This window comes from Culex pipiens, chromosome 2 (assembly GCF_016801865.2).
Source record: "Culex pipiens pallens isolate TS chromosome 2, TS_CPP_V2, whole genome shotgun sequence".
Lineage (NCBI taxonomy): Eukaryota > Metazoa > Arthropoda > Insecta > Diptera > Culicidae > Culex > Culex pipiens.
The window spans coordinates 169,089,859-169,112,219 of NC_068938.1; the positions used below are offsets into that span (position 1 = coordinate 169,089,859).

Genomic DNA, 22,361 nt, shown 5'->3' on the forward strand with positions numbered 1-22,361 from the left:
ATGCATTTTGAAAATCAAAAATTGTTTGAAATTGTTGGTTTTCAGATCGAAGCCCGATTAGAGGTTGGGTTGGATTGTTGAGGGTTGATCATTTAAAAAATAATTTTTAAAATTAGATTTTTATAAAATGTTTTCAACAAATAATTTTTTTATCATATTTTTAACCGTTTTCTGACAAACATAAATTTTATAATTCAATTTAAAATGATGTTATTTTTAACTATTTCCCGGTAACTTTTGATTTCCAATTGAACCATTTTACTTCATGTTTGGTGATTTTTCGAATGCACTTTGACATTGTATGTATTTTAAAACTTTTTATTTTTAAAGTATTTTTAGGACGTATTGTTATGTTTCATTTCTAAAAAAAAATTACAATAGTTTGATTTTTTCAATTTATTTAGATACTTTGTTCGATGATTGGTTGACTTTTTTTTCTTTTTTGTTTGGAAGAACTCTTAAAAAATCGGTAAAAGTCTGGAATTGAAAATAGGTTCTGAGCTGCCACCCTGTTGTAAATTCAGGCGGTACAATGGTTCGGTAAACTTTCAAGTATGGATTTTATCATTTAAGTGCCTTATAAAAAAGCTCCTTGCCTTATAAAAAAATGAAGAAAAAAACCAAAAATACATTATTCAATATTATTTATGTCTTTCAAGTTGATTTTCGTGATAAATAATTTGAAAAAATCTAGTTTTTTTTGTTCGTCTTGTTTAAATCATTTTTTCTCTGATATTTGAATCATCTTAGATAATTTAGATGTGTATTTAGAATTGTGAAGGTAATCGAAGCACCCTACTCTATTCATGGAAGTAGAAATGAAGTGTTGGAAACCGATTTTCCAGACTAATGATAATTCAGTAAATATTAAAAACTCAAGTTAGTTATCGATAAAAGCTAGGTATAGAGCATGGATTGTGACGATATCGTAAACCAAATGATTACAAAAATCATCAACCTTTCAACTACGGACTTCAGCTTCATCAAATTAAAACTAGAGTTTTATGAAGCTGAACAAATTTGAAGCTAAGTAACAACAATTTTAAGGTGACATCTCAGTTGCGGACTTCAAATCTTAAGACTTATAACAGCAATATCGGTGGTTTGATGCTTTCAGGTAAGTACAAAAAGTGTGAGTAGCTGATTTTTTTAGACAAATGGTAAGTACTCAGTCAATACTAACAAGTTAAACCTGTCAACCAGTCAATCAATAACCCATAGTCCTTAAGGTCACACCCTTCAATCTGCTAATTCCATCACACAAACTTTTAACGCCCCTCCATAATTGCCAATTTCACTCGCATCAATTTATCACACCTCGTCCCAACCCCAAAATCCCCCTCCCCCTCCCATAATCACTCAATCCTACCTCCTCGTAATTTTTCACGACCCGCAACTCGTGATAAAATTATTCATATCATCTTTATCGTAACCCGATCAGCCAAACGCAAAAAAGCCATCGCTCCCCACGCTCAAGAGCGGGAGATGCGCGTTTGCTCCTCTCCTTAACTGATTAGGTATGAATTACGATCATAAACGTTGAAAACTTGAGTTAACGATGAACGCGATGACGAAGTCGAAAACAAACAAGCTTGCGCTGCCTCGTAACTTTTCTGGGGAGTAGCTTCACAGTTCATATGTTAAGCTTGAGGGGGGGGGGTTGCCGAAAAACTTTTGAAAGCAATAAAACGCTCGATTGACGCGGTGGGGGTTAGATAAATGATCCCACCAAGCTCACATGACAATGTGGGAAATTATTAATCATCTCACCCTCAGAGAGGGACTTCAACGTCGGAGGTTTCGAGCGAGATAAGAGTGCGCGGCACCAACCTCAAACGGCTGGATGCTGGTGAGAGATGCTGGAATTCACGACACAGGGCAGATATCATTCCAGAAGGTTTGAGGGGGGTGGAGGGATCAACACATGGCCGGGGAAGGGCGGTTCCAGATCAAAGGAGGAGGTTGTGTGTCGTGCGAAAAGCTTGTAGATCGATGGCTTAAAGAGAGGTGCCGCCGAATTGTTGTACACGCGAAGAGGGGAAAGATCGTGATCGTCTTAGATGACGACGACCTGCAGTTGGAGTGGTGATCTGCTTTTTTTTTTGTTGCTTTGGTTAGGTTAGGAATTTGCAGTATTTCGGCGGGGATTCCGACGCGGTTTTTGGACATCAAAGCGTTTGATGAGCTTTCTCTATGCGGTATTGGGCGAAAGTGTGAAGATCTTGGATTTCATTGTATCATAATTGTATTTGAGAACATTGCACCATGAATGCAAACGATTCATGTTAAGTCCTGTCCTCTAAAACGGACGTCAAATTTGAAGTTTAGGAAGGCTAGTGATTCAAAAATTCGAAATTGACCTTTCAATTACGGACTTCAAATCCAAGGTACCTAAACAAATGGAAAGGAACTTCTCGAAATCAGGTGAGTAAGTGTAGTATGTAAGTGTTCCAGAACTTTAACTTTGAAATGTTTAGAAGCAGTTTAACGTTAAGTCGTCAAGCAGAGTTGGGTAAGTAGTGGAAGGTGTTCTGTCAACCTGTCAATAGACTAAAAAAAATTGTTTTGAAAATAACGACCTCATGTGGAGCTCACAAAAGGTCTTTTCAAAAAGCTTTTTCCACAATTTTCATATGGCATATCATCACCAACCTACGTTCAGTTTCGTTCCCCCTACGTGGTAGATGATGAAAAGCCTCACCGCATTCATAGGCACTTTGCCAACTTGTGGCGAAAATTTATGAACACAGAAAGAGAGCTCGCTACTCCACCCAAAGTAGTTCCCTCGGCTCCCTCCCGGGCAGGGGAGGGCAGAGTGAGACTTCCACAGAAATATATCTCTTCGTATGAGCTCGCCATACGATTTTATTTGGGCAAATTTCCGCCAAAAAAAAATTCGGCTTGCTTTTTTGTTTTTCCCCCTGCCAAAAATTTCGTTCAAGCGCACGAGGACGAGCATTTCCACGAACTTTGAACCTGTGGCGACCAGAAACAAAAAGTAGGAAGGAGACACGCCCGGGGAGGTTCCACTCTGGGACATGTAAGTTTTATAAACATCGTTATGAATATGAGGAGTCCGCGGCGCCGTTTTCCCAACCTCAATGAGCTTCCACTGTGAGGAGCAGCAAAAAAACGATAATTTCATATCCTCGTCATCGTCGTACGTGGGGCTGGGAAAAACTTCGTCTAGAGCCTTCTGTTATTTTTTTCGGGGGAACGGAAACGTGGTTTTTGAAGGTTGTAACTTTCAGACCAGTCGCTTCTTCAATCATCGTGTACACCGCCGTGGAAGGTTACATCGATAATAATGACGAGCCCACTGCAGTGCAGTGCTTTAACGTGTTTTTTTTTAATTTGAGTTTTTTTAAGCTAACTGCAAAGTTGTTTGGAGTACTTACTTTTCTTGTGTTTCAGGAACGGAGGTCCATCGTGGTGCATACCACGCGGGTCGGACATCTCCATCAGCGGGCTGTAGTTTTTGCCCAGGTCCATCCCCGGCGGGAAGAGACCGAGCGGCGAGTCCAGGGAGAACACTGTAAAGAAAGGTTTTGAAATGTTAGATGTCTTCTCAATTACGGACTTCAGAAATGATATACCGCATGCAATCTAACTGAAGTTTTGATATTAAGTTCCGGTGGTAAGTGGTAAGTACAAGTGATTTAGTTCGAGTATTTTTCAACGATTTTTGGTGAGTACAAATTTTTCTTACAACACTAACCTGTCAACCTGTCAAATTGTCAACTGTCAACTACTAACTCTAGTTTTAAGGCTTTTATGAACCTGTAATTTTTTTGCACTTTGTCCACGCCTTAGCTTTCAACAAATCCAAAATTCCACCTTTCCAAAATCTGCAATTTCAACGATAATCCCCTTCTCTCCTCCCCCCAAAACCAAAAACGCATACATATTTTCATCGGCGATTTATTGCGCTCGGCTCTCACATAATTACAGCTGACCAGTGCGCGTGGCTTAAGCTGAATTCTCTTCCCAAAAAGCTCAACTTGATACACCTGCTTAGGCACTGGCGAGTGATTAATAATTTATGACGAGCTCATCGCGAGCTTCGTCTTAATCGCGCGGGTTTCCCACCGTGAGGTTTTGGTTTTCGGTAGTCTCTCTTGTTACAATTTTAATTGAAATGAATTTAAAGATGCGCTCCCCCTCTTCGAAACAAAAACTGACAAATATGTCGAAAAAAGAACGGGGTTTTTTTGGTTCTCACGGTTTTGTTCAGTGATTTCACTCATATGAATTATAAACAGTTTAATTTTATTATTATTGTGACATTTCGATAAGCAATTTCAAATATTGCAAAACAAAAATATAATTTTCATATGATAATTTGAAACCAAATATCTATGAGTCTAGTGCACTTTGGCTGAATTTTTTATCTTATTTCAAGTTTTTAAATATCTTCTCTCTTCAAAATTTTCCAAAAACTTAAAGAGCAAATATATGTATTGACTTTACTCAGGCCTGCCCAACCTTTTTGGCTTAATTTTCACATTTTTGATCGTCAAAATAGCAATTGCCAATTTTTCCATCGTTTATTTGATGGAATGGGTTCTCAGATGACCAGTGAACACATTAACAAAAGTTTGTACAAATATTTTTGCAGGTTGTTTTTATGTAAGTTTTAAGTGAAAAATTGGTCCAACCCGCGGGCTGGATTGGTTTTTGACGTAAAATGTAGATAAAAACGACTTGTATGAATATTTTTTCAACCTTTTGGAAAAGTTATGTTGTTTAAAAAAGTTATGTGGTCATCTATGAACCGATTCCATCAAATATACCATGAAAAAATAAACAATTGTAATTTTGACGATCAAAAATGTGAAATCATCTTGCAAATGGTAAAGAAATAATAATATTAAAATTTATAACGGGCTTTCTGCAAATAAAGTGACTTACAAATTTCTAAAAAAATGAGAATTTCATATCAGCCCTTTGTGTGCTAAAAAAAATGTTTAAAAAAGGAAATAAATATTTAATTAAATAAAAATGAGCATTTAAATTTACGGCAGAACGATAAAATCTGTCAAATTTAACAAGAAGAGCAATTCTCTGAGATTTCGGTCATTCGATTTTTTTTTGTATTTTTTAATCCGGCTGAAACTTTTTTGGTGCCTTCGGTGTGCCCAAAGAAGGCATTTTGCATCATTAGTTTGTCCATATAATTTTCCATAAAAATTTGGCAGCTGTCCATAAAAAATGTTATGTGAAAGTTTTAAAATCTGTATCTTTTGAAGAAATTTTATGATCGATTTGGTGTCTTCGGAAAAGTTGTAGGTATGGATACGGACTACACTGGAAAACATGATACACGGTAAAAAAAATTGGTGATTTTTTTATTTAACTTTTTATCACTAAAACTTGATTTGCAAAAAAACACTATTTTTATTTTTTTTTATTTTTTGATATGTTTTTGAGGACATAAAATGCCAACTTTTCAGAAATTTCCAGGTTGTGCAAAAAATCATTGACCTAGTTATGAATTTTTTAATCAATACTGATTTTTTCAAAAAATCGAAATATTGCTCGCAAAATTTTTTCAACTTCAAATTTCGATGTGAAATCAAATTTGCAATCAAAATGTACTTTAGTAAAATTTTGATAAAGTGCACCGTTTTCAAGTTAAATCCATATTCAGGTGACTTTTTTGAAAATAGTCGCAGTTTTTAATTTTTTTAAATTAGTGCACATGTTTGCACACTTTTGGAAAAAATATTTTTGAAAAGCTAAGAAAATTCTCTATATTTTGCTTCTTTGGACTTTGTTGATACGACCTTTAGTTGCTGAGATATTGCAATGCAAAGGTTTAAAAACAGGAAAATTGATGTTTCTAAGGCTCACCAAAACAACCCACCATTTTTTATTGTCGATATCTCAGCAAGTAATGGTCCGATTTGCAATGTTAATATATGAAACATTTGTGAAATTTTCCAATCTTTTCGAAAACATTTTTTTTTAATTTTTATTTTTTTTTTAATTTTTAAACCAAGACTAACATTTTAAAAGGGCGTAATATTGAATGTTTGGCCCTTTTGAAATGTTAGTCTTGATTTGAAAATTTTGAAAATAATGTTTTCGAAAAGATCGGAAAATTTCACAAATGTTTCATACATTAACATTTAAAATCGGACCATTAGTTGCTGAGATATCGACATTAAAAAATGGTGGGCTGTTTGGGTGAGACTTAGAAAACATCAATTTTCCTGTTTTTAAACCTTTGCATTGCAATATCTCAGCAACTAAAGGTCGTATCAACAAAGTCCGAAGAAGCAAAATATAGAGAATTTTCTCAGCTTTTCAAAAATATTTTTTCCGAAAATGTGCAAACATGTGCACTAATTTAAAAAAATTAAAAACTGCGACGATTTTCAAAAAAGTCACCTAAATATGGATTTAACTTGAAAACGGTGCACTTTATCAAAATTTTACTGAAGTACTTTTTGATTCCAAATTGGATTTCACATCGAAATTTGAAGTTGAAAAAATTTTGCGAGCAATATTTCGATTTTTTGAAAAAATCAGTTTTGATTAAAAAATTTATAACTAGGTCAATGATTTTTTGCACAACCTGGAAATTTCTGAAAAGTTGGCATTTTATGTCCTCAAAAACATATCAAAAAATAAAAAAAATTAAAAATAGTGTTTTTTTGCAAATCAAGTTTTAGTGATAAAAAGTTAAATAAAAAAATCACCAAATTTTTTCTACCGTGTATCATTTTTTTCCAGTGTAGTCCGTATCTATACCTACAACTTTGCCGAAGACACCAAATCGATCAAAAAATTCCTTCAAAAGATACAGATTTTTGAATTTTTATACATCATTTTTGTATGGACAGCTGCGAAATTTGTATGGAAAATTATATGGACAAACTAATGATGCAAAATGGCTTCTTTGGGCATACCGAAGGCACCAAAAAAGTTTCAGTCGGATTAAAAAATACAAAAATTAAAATTGAAGAAAAAAGACCGATCCGATTTCGTAGAGAATTGCTCAAATGTGTACTCAAAATATTTGATTTATCTTTTTCGAAAATGAACTGCAATATTTAGAGTTTTCGTTTTAGATGTTTAAAATTTTTTAAATTTTACGTTGACAAAACTATACAAAACCTGGCTTAGAGAAAGGCACCAACTTGATTGAAACAGACCAAAAAAAAAATCAGCCCACTTTGGCCCCTCCAAATCTCTCACATATATTACAGTGCAAAATAACATTTTTCTCCATTCCAAAACGAGGGGTCTTCCCCACCCGCTCTTTCATCTCGTATAAGTATGTGGATCATTAACGACCCCCGCGGAATTGCGGCTGCCACATTTCGGCGGTGCGTGTGGGACCCGAGGTCGCAATCAGAAAACAAAAGAATATAATTCCATTCGACCGTCGAAAAATACAAGCGCCCAAAAAATTTTCCCGTCCCAATAAAAACCGCGTCGAAACGCGACCCGTGCACACACACTTTCTAACGGTGGATTTTTCCTCCGTGCAAAACGCAAACACACACACACACACACCGACGAGGGGTCATATTTGGGGGCCAGAAAACAAAAATTAAGACAGAGATGAAATGAAGATGATATCCAGAGGGGAAATTTTTGGCTTTTTTACGATCCTAATCTTAATGTGACTTTCCTCCTGCGTTGAATGTGAATGTGTGTGAAGAATTCTTTCGCGAGAGATTGACCTACCCCCCACACTTACACGCTGAGAAATGTTTTCGGGCTCATGCAACCACCAAATATAAACACGAAAATGAATATGTATATATATCTTTATATGGTCATTGTGTGTTGTTGTTGTTACTTTTTCTCAAGACGCACACCACCCGAGACACCGAAGGGGGGGTCACTAAAACAATGGAAATATCTTAATTTTTATTGCTCTCATACAGCCGAATGTCTCGCGCGCGGACACCCCCCGGCACGGGCCCGTTAGGCGACCCTTAAGGGGACTGTTGGAGGAGGAGGAGGGATACATTTTCGGTGATTGTTGTGAATGTTACGTTACCATGAGAGTGGTGATTAAATTTTCGGACAAATGGCTTTTATATGGAGATGTGTATGCATTTTGTTTTGTACGATGATGATGTGGTCCTCTCACGGGTGATGAGGAAAATTGGTAATTGTACCCCGTGGGGCGGGGAATTGGGGAGGGTTGGGTAGAATTATCGCTCCTAAAAATATCTAGATTTTAAGGTCAAATCTGGGTGAGAGAAACATTCAATGAAATCTTGTTGAAACACGATTTTTTTTAAATTTATATAATCAAGGAGCCATTACACTACCGCAAACAACCAAACAAACTCGCACTTTTCCGTGTTTGACAGTTTACCACACTCGCAAACTTGTTTGCGGCAAACTCGCAAACAAGGCAAAATGTATGCAGGCTGACATATGAGGGGGAAATTCTCGTGTGTTTGGCAAGTCAAGCTCTCGCTCCTAGCTCCATCCAATTTGCTGATTTTCACTATTTAAACAACTAATTTTGCACAACTTTTGATAGAGACTTGCTTGTTCACTTCTTATTGAGCTATTTATCACTCGATTTAAATTGAAAATGCTTTAAATGAGCTGTAATTGAAAGTCAAAGTGCTGATATGACAACATAAGAGGCACGCTGGAATTAAATGCTATTCCCCTACAAACAAATCAAGGCAAACAAACAAAGCAGGCAAACTTTCAAAAAGTGCGAGCTTGTTTGACGTAGTGTAATAGTTCCTTCACTATCAAGGAGTTTTTATCTAAAGAAATCATCTAGCAGTCTACCAAACTTGTTCAACCATAAACTAAACAAACCAAAATAATATTCAAACTATTTTTAACGTTCTTGATAATTCTCGAAAAAAACTTATTTTTTTTTAAATAATTCAAAATTACGTCCCTGGAATTTTTTTCTTAAAAATCATCCCGAAAAATAAGCCAAAAATAATCTCAAAACTTCAAATTTTTTATGGAAATAGAAGTAATCAACTATTAATAATTTTCAATGAATTTGATTCAAGAGACTGAAATCTGTTTTTTTTTTCAAATTTTAGGCGCCCCCTTTCAAAATCGGTCCAAAAAATCAGGGGGCGAAATTTATTTTTTTTTTAACTTAAAATTTTTTATGATTTTGAAACTGAAAACTATGAAAAACGTATTTTTCTACATTGATAATAATATTTAGCATGTTTGGGATGGATTAAACACATTTTGATTTTTTTTAATGAAATTTCAATGTACATAAGGCGTCCAATTTTCCCGGGTTTTGAATTTCCTGGGAAACGAGAAAAATATTTTTGGAATCCCGGGAATTCCCGGGATCCCGGGAAATTTTTGAAACAGTTATAAAATCTATGTTTTCATTATATTTGTTATTTTATAAAAGCTCACTTTAATAGAATTAGCTCAATAATATTATTTAATGATAATCTACATTTCAACCCAAACTAGAACGACAGTTTTTAAATAACTTAAAATAAATTAAAAATTGATCTTTTTTGTTCTGAACTACAATTTTGTATCCAATGAGGTAATTTTAATCAGTATTTTTAATAAATATTTTATCCAGGTTTTTAAGCGAAGATGGCGTTCGAATGTTGATCGTCCGAAATGTCAAAATCGCGCAGTAGCACCAACATGAGAAAAAAATGCGGCTGTCATACCATGGCACACTTTTTTCGTAATGTTGGTACCGCTGCGTGATTTTGACATTTCGAGCGTTCGCCATTCGAACGCCATTTTTGCTTAAAAAGCTGGATAAATAGACTTATTATGCAAATATTTTTAACTGACTAGAAAAACTTGAAAAATTTCTTTAAAAATGTCAAAAAACAAGAAGCGAAAAAAATAAAATAATATCAGTCAATGTAAAATTTTAAATAATTTTTGAATTTGATGTATCATATAAAACATAAACATAATATGGTCTACTGGGAAAATCGGGACTACAGTCTGAATAGGTACAGGAGATTTTAAAGCAATAAATTTTAAAATTGGTATATTAATTGTTTTGTTCTGTTCCTGTTTTAACCGAAGTCGTTCAAAACAATATGCTAAAAATGGCTTAAATAGCTGTCAAGATTCATTATAATTGTCTTGATTTGACCAAGGTTCTATTGATTGATGAAAAATAATTTAATATGACATATTTTTTAACAAATTCAAAATCATAAATATACGTAAATATAATACCCAGTCTTTTAAAAATGTAAAATAAATTGATAAAATTTAAAGCACTAGGCATTTTGTAGACCTGTAAACTAAAATTTTAGCTATATTCCCTGATAAGCCAAATTTATTAATTGATGTCTAGAGTTTTTTTAAAGGTCACATTTACAAATTTTTTTGAAAACAACCAAAAAACATTTTTTTAAATTTAGTTCATAGGACCTTTAAAAACCAAGATAAAAACCGAATAAAAATTTCAATAATTAAAAATTGTTCTTTACGAAATATTACACTTGTCATTTATTTTCACAACCAAATCTTAATTGCAAAATAAAATTTATTATTTTTTCAATTTTGGGAATTCCCGGGACAAATTATTAAAAATCCCGGGATTCGGCAATTCCCCGTTTTGGGAAAATCCCGGGAATTTTGCCCCGGGAATTCCCGGGATGGACGCACTAAATGTACAGAAGCGCAAAACCAAATGCTTAGTATTTAAGTATTTTAGTATTTTAGTATTTTAGTATTTTAGTATTTTAGTGTTTTAGTATTTTAGTATTTTAGTATTTTAGTATTTTAGTTATTTAGTATTTTAGTATTTTAGTTTTTTAGTATTTTAGTACTTAAGTATTTTAGTATTTTAGTATTTTATTATTAATGTATTTTTGTATTTATTTTAGTATTTTAGTATTTTGGATATTTTATTTTTATATTGTGAAGCTTGTAATTCAAATTTAACAAATTTTAATGATTTTTATTTATTTTTTAAATATTTTTATAATTTTTTTTGGCTTGAAGATATTTAAGAAATCAATATGTTTTAAAGAAAAAGCAAAAAAATTCAATACTCACTGTGCGGCGGCGTCAGCGTCAGCGACGACACGGACGACATGTGCGAGAAGGAGGACAGCGGCGAGTGGGGTGGCCTTGGGTGCGGCCCACCATCGGACTGGTTAAAAAACGGCGGAAAGTTCAACGTCGGGCTGTGCAGAAAATCCTTCGGCCCACCGTGCTGGTGTCGCTCCTTGCGGAGATTCCGCTCCTCGAGTGGTCCGCTGTCGCTCCCTCGGCCGTTGTTCGGGTGTCCTCCGTCACCACCGCGCTGCTGCTTGCTGTTGTTGTTGGCTTCACCGGGGTGGTCCGGAGTGAGGCCCGGGGGTCGGAGGGAGTGTGGGGACGAGTTGCGGACGTGGTGGGACAGGTGGGCGAGCGGGTGCTGGTGGGAGGCTAGGGCCAGGTCCATGTGGTCTAAAAAATGGTGGCCGGGTTCGTCGTCGGCGGTGAGGCGGTCATCGTCTTCGAGTTTGACGCGCTTTTCCGGGGGGAGGTGGCTGAGGTGAGGGGGTGGTGGGTTGTTGTTGAGGTGGAAGGAGGGGGGTGGGGAGAGGGAACTCATGGAGCGGACGAGCGGGACTCGGTTCAGGTGGCGGATGTCCTTGAGGGAGAGGCGACCGATTTGGGACTGGGGCGAGTCTTCTTTGAGGCTGGCGGGGGAGGCGTCTTTGCTGGCGGAGTTGTTGCCGGGACTGCTGCTGCTGCCGGGACTGCTGGTGGAGGAGGATTTCTTGAGGCAGAGGTTCTCCGGGCCTTCCAGGGTTGCCGTTGAGGCCGTCGAGTTGTTTTTGTCCTTTTCGTTGTGTTCGCTCGCTTTGCTGGGGGTCTTTTCCTCTGGCTTTTCGTCGGATTCACTCCTCCGGAGGATCTCTTTGATGTCGTCGTCTTCGTCTTCCTCCTCCTCATCGCGGTCCATTTCGTTGTCATCTTCCTCCTCCTTGTCCTGCATCGGGGGTACCGGCGAGGTCGGTTTGCTGCTTAGGTCCTGAGGGCCACAATCTCCCGATCGTCTCCGCGGGCGGGCCTGCTTGCGTCTCGGCATCGGTGACGTGCAAATATCCGGGTTGGGCAGGTTCAGCGTCGGGTCAGCAAACACCTGGGGTGGAAGTAGCAGCTTGGGCGTGCTCGAGCTCAACAGCCCGGTGGCGGTCGAGTTCTGATTCCGGTGCTGATGGTGGCTAAAATTTGGCGACGACAGAGCTGGCGAAGTCGGCGATATCAGCGACGAGTCCAGCAGGCTGAAGTCTTCCGGTGATTGCGCCGGAGTCGGGGTGTTCCCCGCGACCGGGTGATCCACCAAGCCGCGCACCTGTAGCGACTCGCCGGCCTGAATCAGCACCGAGAGGCGCTCCTGCGGCACGCTGATCTCCCCGCGGTACATAAAGTCCACGATCGCCTGCACGACCCATCCCCGGAAGTCCTTCAGCACTATCACAGGATGCTTGCAGGGCGTCTCGGAGAACACCCGCTGGAAAAAGGGCGAACACGCCGACAGGACCACCTTGTGGGCCCGGATGCTCGTTTCGGCGCACACCAGCGTGACGTCGACGAGGGTTTTCGTCTGGAGCAGGGTGTCGAACGCGCGCAGGATGTGGTTCTGGTGGTTGTTCCACCGAAGGCTGTAATGCTCCTGGTCGGTCATGATTTCGAACTTTTCGCGCATGCCTCTTGCCTCACGGGGGAGAAGTCTTCAGCGCATGTGAGCGATGTTGGTGGTGATGGGGGTGAACCTGGAAAGAAGTAGAGAAATAATTCGATTAGTTTATAAAGTCGACAAAACTCAACACATCTTCCTCTTAAATCAAAATAAACGTTCTTAAAGTTTTCCCTTGACCACGTTCCGCGGTGGGAGGAACGCCAAAAAGGCGAATCCTTAAAGCGAAAACTTATTTTTATTCTTTTTGAGAGTTGGAGGGTCGCGAGGCCAAAAGGAAAATTGAAATTCACTGTCACTTCTCCCACTTTGCAGCAGTTTTTCACGGCGAAAAACTCCCTTCAGGTTGTTGGGGGGTAGTAAATTGAATATTTTTTCTTGATCCTTCCGTTCATGACGTTGGCTTAGTGGGAGGTCGACACCACCACCACGTGTGTTGGTCCGACTAGTCTCAGACTACCGAGGTAGCAATCGTGAAGCGTGCCACTAAATGGAGTTCGTGTAGGCAAATTACCGCGAAGCAACAAATTGAAAAATTGAGCTATTAAATCGTGGGCTGTTGTTTTGCGTTTTTTTCACGGTTTAGAGGACCATTATCCAATTTGATTCGTTTTGATGCTAATTTTGTAGTTTATGGTTTGGATTTTCAATTTGGAACTCTACCATTTCCGAGGATTTTCCACGAAAAAATCAAAAGAATGTTGCATCACATCTGTAATCACCATCAATTTCCCAACAAAGATCACAGTAAAGTTGGCGTTCACACAAGCCAAAGGGCATCTATTCAGAGCAAAAAAAAAATGTTAAAAAGAAACTACCCCATTCAACCAATCTCCAAACATTAAACAACGCTCCATCGACTAACAAACCACCCCTCTTTTTGTCACCCAAGTGAAAGTTTGCTCTCTCCCAAGGATAAAACCGTGGAGACGCATGGCTTCAGGATGCTTTTTTTTCTTCTCACCACCCTCCCCAGACAACAAAAGTAAAAAAAGAAAAAGAAGACGAAAAATTGCCCAAGTTTAACTGCACGTACTTTAAACTTTGTCCTCTTGTTGGAATTTTCCTCACCCTGACCGGACTGAAGAAAACGAAGAAGAAAAGGACCTCCTTGACCTCACCCCCTCCCTTCTTGCAGCCTCCTTTTCATTCGGCCACGTGGACCTTTAAGTTTCGAGGCTATTTGAAGAAATTTGCTTCAAGAGGTTCTCACGCCTTCCCTTTAAATTACTGCCAGACTTTTCATTTTTTCTTTTTTTTTTTGAGAAGAAAAAGCGAAAACACACTTTAAAAAGGCGAAATATTTTTCTTTGGGTCGAGTCGCGATTCGAAAAGAAGGCGCACACACCGACAAAAACCCGTGAAAAACTCTGCCTCTTCTGGGCGAGGTGCATCTTCTTCTTGGGCCAGAGTTTCCAACCCAGGTACCAAAACATACACACTATTCAAATTGAAGTATTGCACACAGCAAACATCATTTCTCTCGCGTGGAATCTTTTCTTTTTTTTTCGTTTTTGTGTTGTTGATTTCGCCACTACCTTGGAGGAAAGCAGACAGACCTTGAAGGGGAAGCTGCTGCTGCAAGCTGGAAAAGTCGATTTTATTTCGCGAGAAGATTTTTTACGCTTTGCATTCCAGGTTTTTTTTTTGTGGCGAGCCGTTGGGCGGTTTGGGTTGTAGCTGAGCTTTTATTTTTTCGAGATTTTCCAGTTGGCACAATGGCTGGGAATTATAATAAATCTTGGCAGGTTTTTATTTTTTAAGGATTCTGCTTGTGACTGAATTCATGTGAGATTCGACATTTTTGTAGACTTGAACTAAAGTTTAAGTTTGAATTTTAAGTAAATTTGTGCGGAAATAACAAATAAATGAGAACATATTCTTCCAAATACCTTGTAGATTTTTTTTGATGATTTTTAAAAATCTCTTAAACCACTTTTTTAAATTCGTCAAAATAGAAAAGATCTAGCCAAATAACGAAATGAGTTGGAAAATCTGTGATACGAAATTCTAACAATTATGAATGGAAAAGGGAAGAGAGAAAGTGAATTGATGCGATAGCTTGTAAAGTTCTGATGGTTGAATTGATTTTTGACAGTTTAGTATATAGTTTCATTTTTTTTAAGTTCAATCAATCTCGTTCATTTGAATCAAAAAGATGTTCGAAATTGGTAGCAAATGTAAAATCTTTCAAAATCGGTCAAAATCTGGTACAGATAGTGATTAATCTTTATTCTGGTTGACATTTAAAAAATCTGGAATTCCCAGATTTATCTGGTAACCTGGCCACTAGCGTAAATATGTTAAATTTAACAGCAATTTGAGCCCTTGTAGAAAAATAGTACTCAGGAAATAACATAAAAAATGAGATTTTTTTCGGTGTATTTTTGAGATAACCTAAAAACTGATTGAAATATATCGGAAAAATAAATATTTGCCGATTGTTTTTGAATTTTTGACCTAAAATGTGCGTTGAATAAGGCCTTTCAAAATACTAAATGAGATTAGTTTTAAAATCTGATAAAACAAATTTCCGTGAATAATGTCAAAAATTCGGAATCGATCTGCGACATATTTTATTTAGATAAAAACACCAATGTATCAGCAAGAACTCGATATTTGAATGCAGCCATTTTTATTTAAGAGTGTATTTACTATGCTTATCATATTAACTATCGAGAATTAGGATAACTATCAATTGAATTATGATGCTTTTTATTTTCGTAGAATGATTGATTACAAGCGGAAAGGCTGAGCAGTTCTCTACGGAATCGGTATTTTTTCTTTAATTTTAATTTTTGTATTTTTTAATCCGGCTGAAACTTTTTTGGTGCCTTCGGTATGCCCAAAGAAACCATTTTGCATCATTAGTTTGTCCATATAATTTTCCATACAAATTTGGCAGCTGTCCATACAAAAATGATATGTGAAAATTCAAAAATCTGTTTCTTTTGAAGGAATTTTTTGATCGATTTGGTGTCTTCGGCAAAGTTGCAGGCAGTGGACTACACTGAAAAAAAATGATACACGGTAAAAAAAATGGTGATTTTTAATTTAACTTTTTGTCACTAAAACTTGATTTGCAAAAAAAACTATTTTTATTTTTTTTTAATTTTTCGATATGTTTTAGAGGAAATAAAATGCCAACTTTTCAGAAATTTCCAGAAAGCTTTTCAGCTTTTCAAAAATATATTTTTCAAAGGTGGACAAACATGAGCACTAATTTAAAAAAATGAAAAAGTGCTACTATTTTCAAAAAAGTTACCTATAAATGGTTATAACTTGAAAACGGTGCACTTTATCAAAAATTCACTGAAGTACTTTTTGATTGCAAATTCGATTTTACATCGAAAAATGAAGTTGAAAAATGTTTGCGACCAATATTCGATTTTTGAAAAAATGCGTATTGACTCAAAAACTTTTCATAAGATTTATTTACAAATCTGGTCTTTAAAGTTCTATTAAATCCTCTACAGTCTTAAAATCTCATTGAAAATGTTGCCAGTTCGTCAATTCTCATATTAATCCAATGATTTACCTACAACTATGCTTTTCCAGAAAGTTTAAAAAAAATAAAATTAGCAGTAGTCGTCTTTTAGAAAATTTCCTCGAATTTAGATTAAGTTACTATATTTCATGGCAGTGTTGCCAGATCACCTTACAACCAGTTGTTTTTTTAAATACTCTCCCAATAAATGATATACATAACAATACCTTCAGCAGTCATTTCAAATGACATTATTAATGGCTTTGAAATGTTATCCACATTAAGCTGAGTACTCAACACTTAAGGCAGTGTTTGCAGATATTCGATTTTTTTACTATCATTTACTATCGTTTAAAAGGTATTTTAAATATTTGTCGTTACATAACGCAACATAACGACCAAATTTAAAGAATCAAAAATGGAAACAAAATTGGTTAAAACAGAACACAACTAAAATTGCAATTGAAATAATTTTTTTTAAATATTGACGGATTGAGCAATATTGATACCGAGAAGATCGACAGCCAGAGAGTCGACTGTATTTAGTCATCACAAACTGGTGATAATCTTAAATACAATCGGAACAGGGACACTATGGTTTGATAGCTTAAATATTTCCAACATTTTAGTTTCTTATGTACTTTGTTGTTCTTTGGATTTTAAATCAATCACAGTGTCGAATCAATAAATTTATTTTGTTTATTCAGTATATTTACTTTTTCCATTAGACCAGAGCACATCAACACATTTTTAGATGAGCAAAGAAAACGGTTTCTAGTGAGTTCGAACACTAGGTATGACCCATAAACTACTCTCATATGATTTTTAAATCCAAGATGGTGGCCAAAGTGGCTATGAAACCCTATCGAAGAAATGCTTTTTTCAGTAAACCTTCGGATAATCGAAATTTCGATAATCGAGTCAGGACTGTAATACGTATTTTTAAAATGATTTTTATCTCCATTTAGATAATAGACAGGGAGGGAGTTTTCACAGCATTCAATTGTAACAGTGTAATTATTTTGTTGTATTGTGCTTGTTTCAACCGATAGCATAGCATAGCATAGCATAACGGGTCTGCACCACGCTGTAGGGGGTGCCACAATGGTCAATTCATTATTTTTAGACAATTTGATTGCTGCCCGGTACATCCAAAAATATCTAAGAACGTAAATTTCCACACTGTGCTCCAAGGCTACGCCCATACAGTTCCGTGGGGATTTGGGAGGGGATGTTTTTGTTGTTCACTAGTGGCAAAAGTGCAGGGAACCCATGCGACTTTTAAAAGTGAACGGAATATTTTTGGGAGGTTTGGAATGGGTGTTAGGGAAAATGAAGTATTTTGCTTGTTTCAACCGATATCATCAAAAATATCAAAACCTTTTGCAAAAATATGGCTTCAACGCTGCCCAATAGCTCTGATAATGATAAAATAATATGAGAAAAATTCGAGCTATAAAAAATTCAAAAACAAATAGAATACACTTTGTTCTGAAAATATATAAAACTACATGGATAATATTTAAGGAATTTGTGCATCAATACAAAAAAAAAACAATATTTTTTTTATAAAAAAAAATTTCTGATATAGGCCGAATACAATTTGTATTGCTTTAAAATTGCAACGAATACTAAGTATTAAACTGTTCCACTATTTTCACATGGAATTTGGAATAACTTGACCAAAATATTTATTATAGAAGTTTTGCAACAAAGCTAAAAGACACATGTCGCCACTTATGAATAAGTAGCGTAAACATATTACTTTTTGAAAAAATGTGTTTTTACCTTCAAAGCCAATATTTTTATGATCTTTATGCCGGATTCGGATAAGAAAAATTATTTTCAACATATTGGCGTACAACTTTCTGATATTTGTTCAATTTTTCTATGAGAAAACTGTAAATATAGAACATGATAGTAATTTGGACTATGTGGCAATAAAGTCTGTCAAAAATCAATAAAAATGATTGAATTTATGAATACATATGAGCAATTTATGTCAAATAGGGAATCGGTTGTACCCAACCCTCTCCGATTTCAATAAAACTTTGTAGACATGTTATCCTAAGCTTATATAAGCCATTTTTGTGTATATGGAGCCAGTTACACTCGATAATGACATTTGAGAAGGGCGTATGTGTTTTAAATATTTTTGTATTTCGTAATTTAAAAATTGCTGTATCTCGAAGCCGTTGCATCGTATCAAAAAGTGGTCAGAGACAAACTTGTAGGAAATTCGACGGGCTTTCCGAAAAAAATACACTGAAAGAAAAAAACACTCCACTTTTATGAGATTTTTTGATTTTTAAGTTTAAAAATTCAAATTTGAAGGTGAGCCCACGATTTTTTTTCGTTCAAAATTTTTGTGATAATAGCCTGAGATGGTACAAAAAGACTCACGAAAAATGCAGGATGGAGCAATTCACCTAAAAAAATACGAAAATCATTTACTGAAACTGTTTTTTTGAAAATTGCCCTACACGTCAAAATTTTCAAAATCGGAATACAGGAATCGATTTTTCAGACAATTTTACATAAAAGTCTCCATATCGACCATGGCCCTAAGTCCAATCCTTGTATAGTTACAGCGGTTTTAAAAATAAAAATTGGTGAAAAAATAGGTTTTATGATGGTTTTTGGCAATTTCTAAAAAACAGACTTGATTTTTCAGTCTCAAAAATATTTTTACCGAAAAGCTCGTCCAATTTGCCATAAGTTTGTCTTTGACAACAATTTCAATTGGGCTTACATATATAAGCTAATTTACTATCCAGGTTACCATACTACACTGAAAAAAAATGTTTTCAGTTATGAGCAATGTAATTAGCTTGTATCTGTAAGCCCATACATCCAATTGAAATGTGGTCAAAGACAAACTTATGGGAAATTGGACGAGCTTTTCGATAAAAAATATTTTCGAGACTTAAAAATTAAATCCGTCTTATAAAAATTGCCAAAAACCATCAAAAAACCTATTTTTTCACCAATTTTATTTTTAAAACCGCTGTAACTTCACAAGGATTGGACTTAGGACCATGTAACCATGTTTATGTAAAATTGTCTGAAGAATCGATTCCCGTATTCGGTTTTTGAAAATTTTGACGTTTAGAGCAATTTTGAAAAATACAGTTTCAGTAAATGATTTTTGTATTTTTTTAGGTGAGTTGCTCCATCCTGTATTTTTCGTGAGTCTTTTTGTAACATTTAAGGCTATTTTCACAAACATTTTGAATGAAAAAAAAAATCGTGGGCTCACCTTCAAATTTATTTTGAACATAAAAATCAAAAAAACTCATAAAAGTGTCGTGTTTTTTTCTATCAGTGTATTTTTCTCAAAAAGCCCGTCAAATTTCCTACAAGTTTATCTCTGACCACATTTTGATACGATGCAACGGCTTCGAGATACAGCAATTTTTTAATTACGAAATACAAAAATATTTAAAACACTTACGCCCTTTTCAAATATCATTATCAAGTATAACTGGCTACATATACACAAAAATGGCTTATATAAGCGTAGGATAACATGTCTACAAAGTTTCATTGAAATCGGAGAAGGTCGAGAAAAAAGTACCTACAAAATTCAGGTTTTGGGCTGGAATTGCTCATATATGTTTTGATCTATATATCTGTTTATTCCATTGATATACATGGGGAAACTATTTTTTTTTGTGTTTCAAAACATGTGTTTAAAAGAAAAAGTTCACAATTTTTGATGTCTACTATTTTAAGCAAAAAAATTCTCTTCTTTTGCAACCAGTTTTATTTAGATTGATGCAGTTTATCACGAGTAATTATCGAGTTATTGTACTTCAACCCGGCGAAAGGCACACGAATTTTGGCAAGTAACGTCATTAGTGGCGCCACCTACATTTGAAAAACAGTCGTGCTGCAAAACCTCAATTTTATTTTCAATTTCGGGAAAACCGGGAAAAAATATAAAAAAATCCCGAAATTCGGAAAATCCCACTTTTAGAAACAAACCCGAAAAATGTCAGCGAAATTGAGTACAACCAGTTCTAACTTCCATTTAAATGTGGCCAAACGTGATCCTGCATATGCCGTCACACTTATGCTTCCTCCTAATTTGCCTAATTGCACTACTCTGCCTCTTGGCTGCAAAGGTCACCGTCCCCAGATTGCCCAGGTAATTTATGAGAAGAGTGTTGCCCACCCTCAAGCATTAAGTAGGCAACATCTCTTGACATGGTTTCAAAAGGACTAAATTGTCATGCCTTAAATTTAAAAATTAAACGAAAAATTCAACAAGACGTACAAACTGCCCCTAAAGTGCCAGTTTAGTGTCACCGTAAAAAAAAACTCCTCCACTCACTCACTTCACCACTTAACCTGGTCTATTTTGCATATCGCCGATCCGTTTAACCTGCCAACCGGTAGCGCAATTGGGACTAAAAAGGGCAAAATCCTAGCCCACACCGTCACAGCAGCGTTTGTAACGGTGCGAACACACCGTTGAAATGTCCCCAAAGCCCTGGACCAGGACTGCGGATCGAAACAAGTGCAACCAAGTATCGCCAAGCCACATTTGAGAGAGGTGGAACCCGTTTCAATTCAGCGAGTTGAACACAGAACGCGGGGCAAGACGTAATCGGGGGTTTGGAAAGTTGAGGTGGAAAGGACGCGCATAACATATTCCTTATGATGTGTTAATATGTGTCACCCCTCGTTATGTTTGTAGCTCCGTGAGTGTGGGGGGTGGCGGGTGGTTTGGTGTGTGCTGCCACAGGAGGAAAACCCCGAGGAAAACCTTCCAAGGATGACATTTTCCGAGCAGAGCTGACTGCGGCTTGAACGCTTGTGGTGAGAAAGGGTATTCGTATGATGTAAGGGATGCTCATTTGGTACGGTATGTCCACGCATTCCTTATTTCCTGTAGATTCTGTGAAATACGTTTACATAATCCACTCTGCGGTGAACTCAGTGCAGTAGGGCTGGCCGCATTCATTTCTGATTTCAAAATAAATAAAAGCTATTTTTGCGAAATATAAGGTTTAAGCACATGGGATGTTGCTTTAAAAATTTCAAAATTAATTTTATTCAAAATAGAGTTTAAACTGTTAAAATTATATTTTAAACATTTTTTGATTTTTCGAGCAACCCTAAATCTTTTTTTTCTTAAGCAAATGTGCCAACATGTGTTTTCCCGGCACACTTGCAAACACTTGACAAGAGTGGCATGAGTTTTGCAAAAATCGTATTTTTTCACTTGCTTCGACCTCGACACCTCCTCCTCCCACATCCAGAAGGCTGGCAGCACTGTGGGCGCCCAGGAAGTGTAGCGGAAAATAATTACAACGAGTGTCGTTTGTATTTCGTTTTCCGAAACCTCTGCGACGACGACTGCTCTCTCTTTTCGTGCTCTCATGTGGAAGGCAGCCAGGCAGGTTTTCCCTTGAGAAGGTGACGCCACCGACGACGCTGACAGGAAACGCAAAAGAAAAGCGGAAAAGGTTTTTCCCCCATTTCCACCCTCTGCTGTGGAAATGGGAGCACATTTTGCATGCATGTGCGAATTTGTTATTTTATTTAATTACATGTGCATTCCTAATTTGAACGTCAACTGGAAGAGAAGAGGGAAAAAAAATGTTGAAGGAAAATTTCACGAAAGGAAAAAAAGGTGTCAACCGACGACGACGTCGGAAAAAATGGAAATGAAATGTGGCACCTCCAAAGTGAGCAAGCGAGCAGGTTGGGAAATTAAATGGAACCGTGTTTATGCCTTTTGTCAGGATTCAGCAAGCGGAGATGCATTTTGTAATGAATTTATGGATTTTCCGGGAGAATTGAATTTAATTTTGAAAAAATATACGAATTTCGGGATGAAAACAGTTCAACTTTTACTTGAAAAGGTTTTAAATCTAATTTTTTATTTATGATGACAATTTTTAACTTAAACTTCAAGGAGTTTGCTCCATAATTTATTCTGTGAAAACATTTAATCACTTTTAAACACATGTTCCTCAAACATATTCCAACATCCAAACTCAAACTCAAACATTGCAAAGCAATTAATTCCCCTGTCATAACTGGTGGTAACCTAAATTTATTAAAATTCCACCTCACATCCACCTTCACCAAAGTATGCATGAAATTTTCCTCCAAAAAGTAAAATTCCTCCAAGCTCACACAACCACCTTTCACCCGAAAAAAAAAACTTCTTCAGAAAACCTCCAACCATCAGACAGAGGCCGTAAAAGGCAGCAA

General features: G+C 36.5%; 1 protein-coding gene across 1 annotated transcript in view; it reads right to left on the reverse strand.

Annotated features, from left to right (window-relative positions):
• The window catches only part of LOC120417243 (protein jim lovell), a 47,681-nt gene that overhangs the window by 18,582 nt on the left and 6,738 nt on the right, over nt 1–22,361 (reverse strand). Inside the window, exons 2-3 of the mRNA XM_039579203.2 lie at nt 11,011–12,722; nt 3,399–3,533 (exon numbers count right to left, since the gene is read on the reverse strand). Of these exons, the coding sequence (XP_039435137.1) occupies nt 3,399–3,533; nt 11,011–12,655 (1,780 nt within the window). The 5' untranslated portion in view covers nt 12,656–12,722. The remainder of the gene's footprint in view (nt 1–3,398; nt 3,534–11,010; nt 12,723–22,361) is intronic.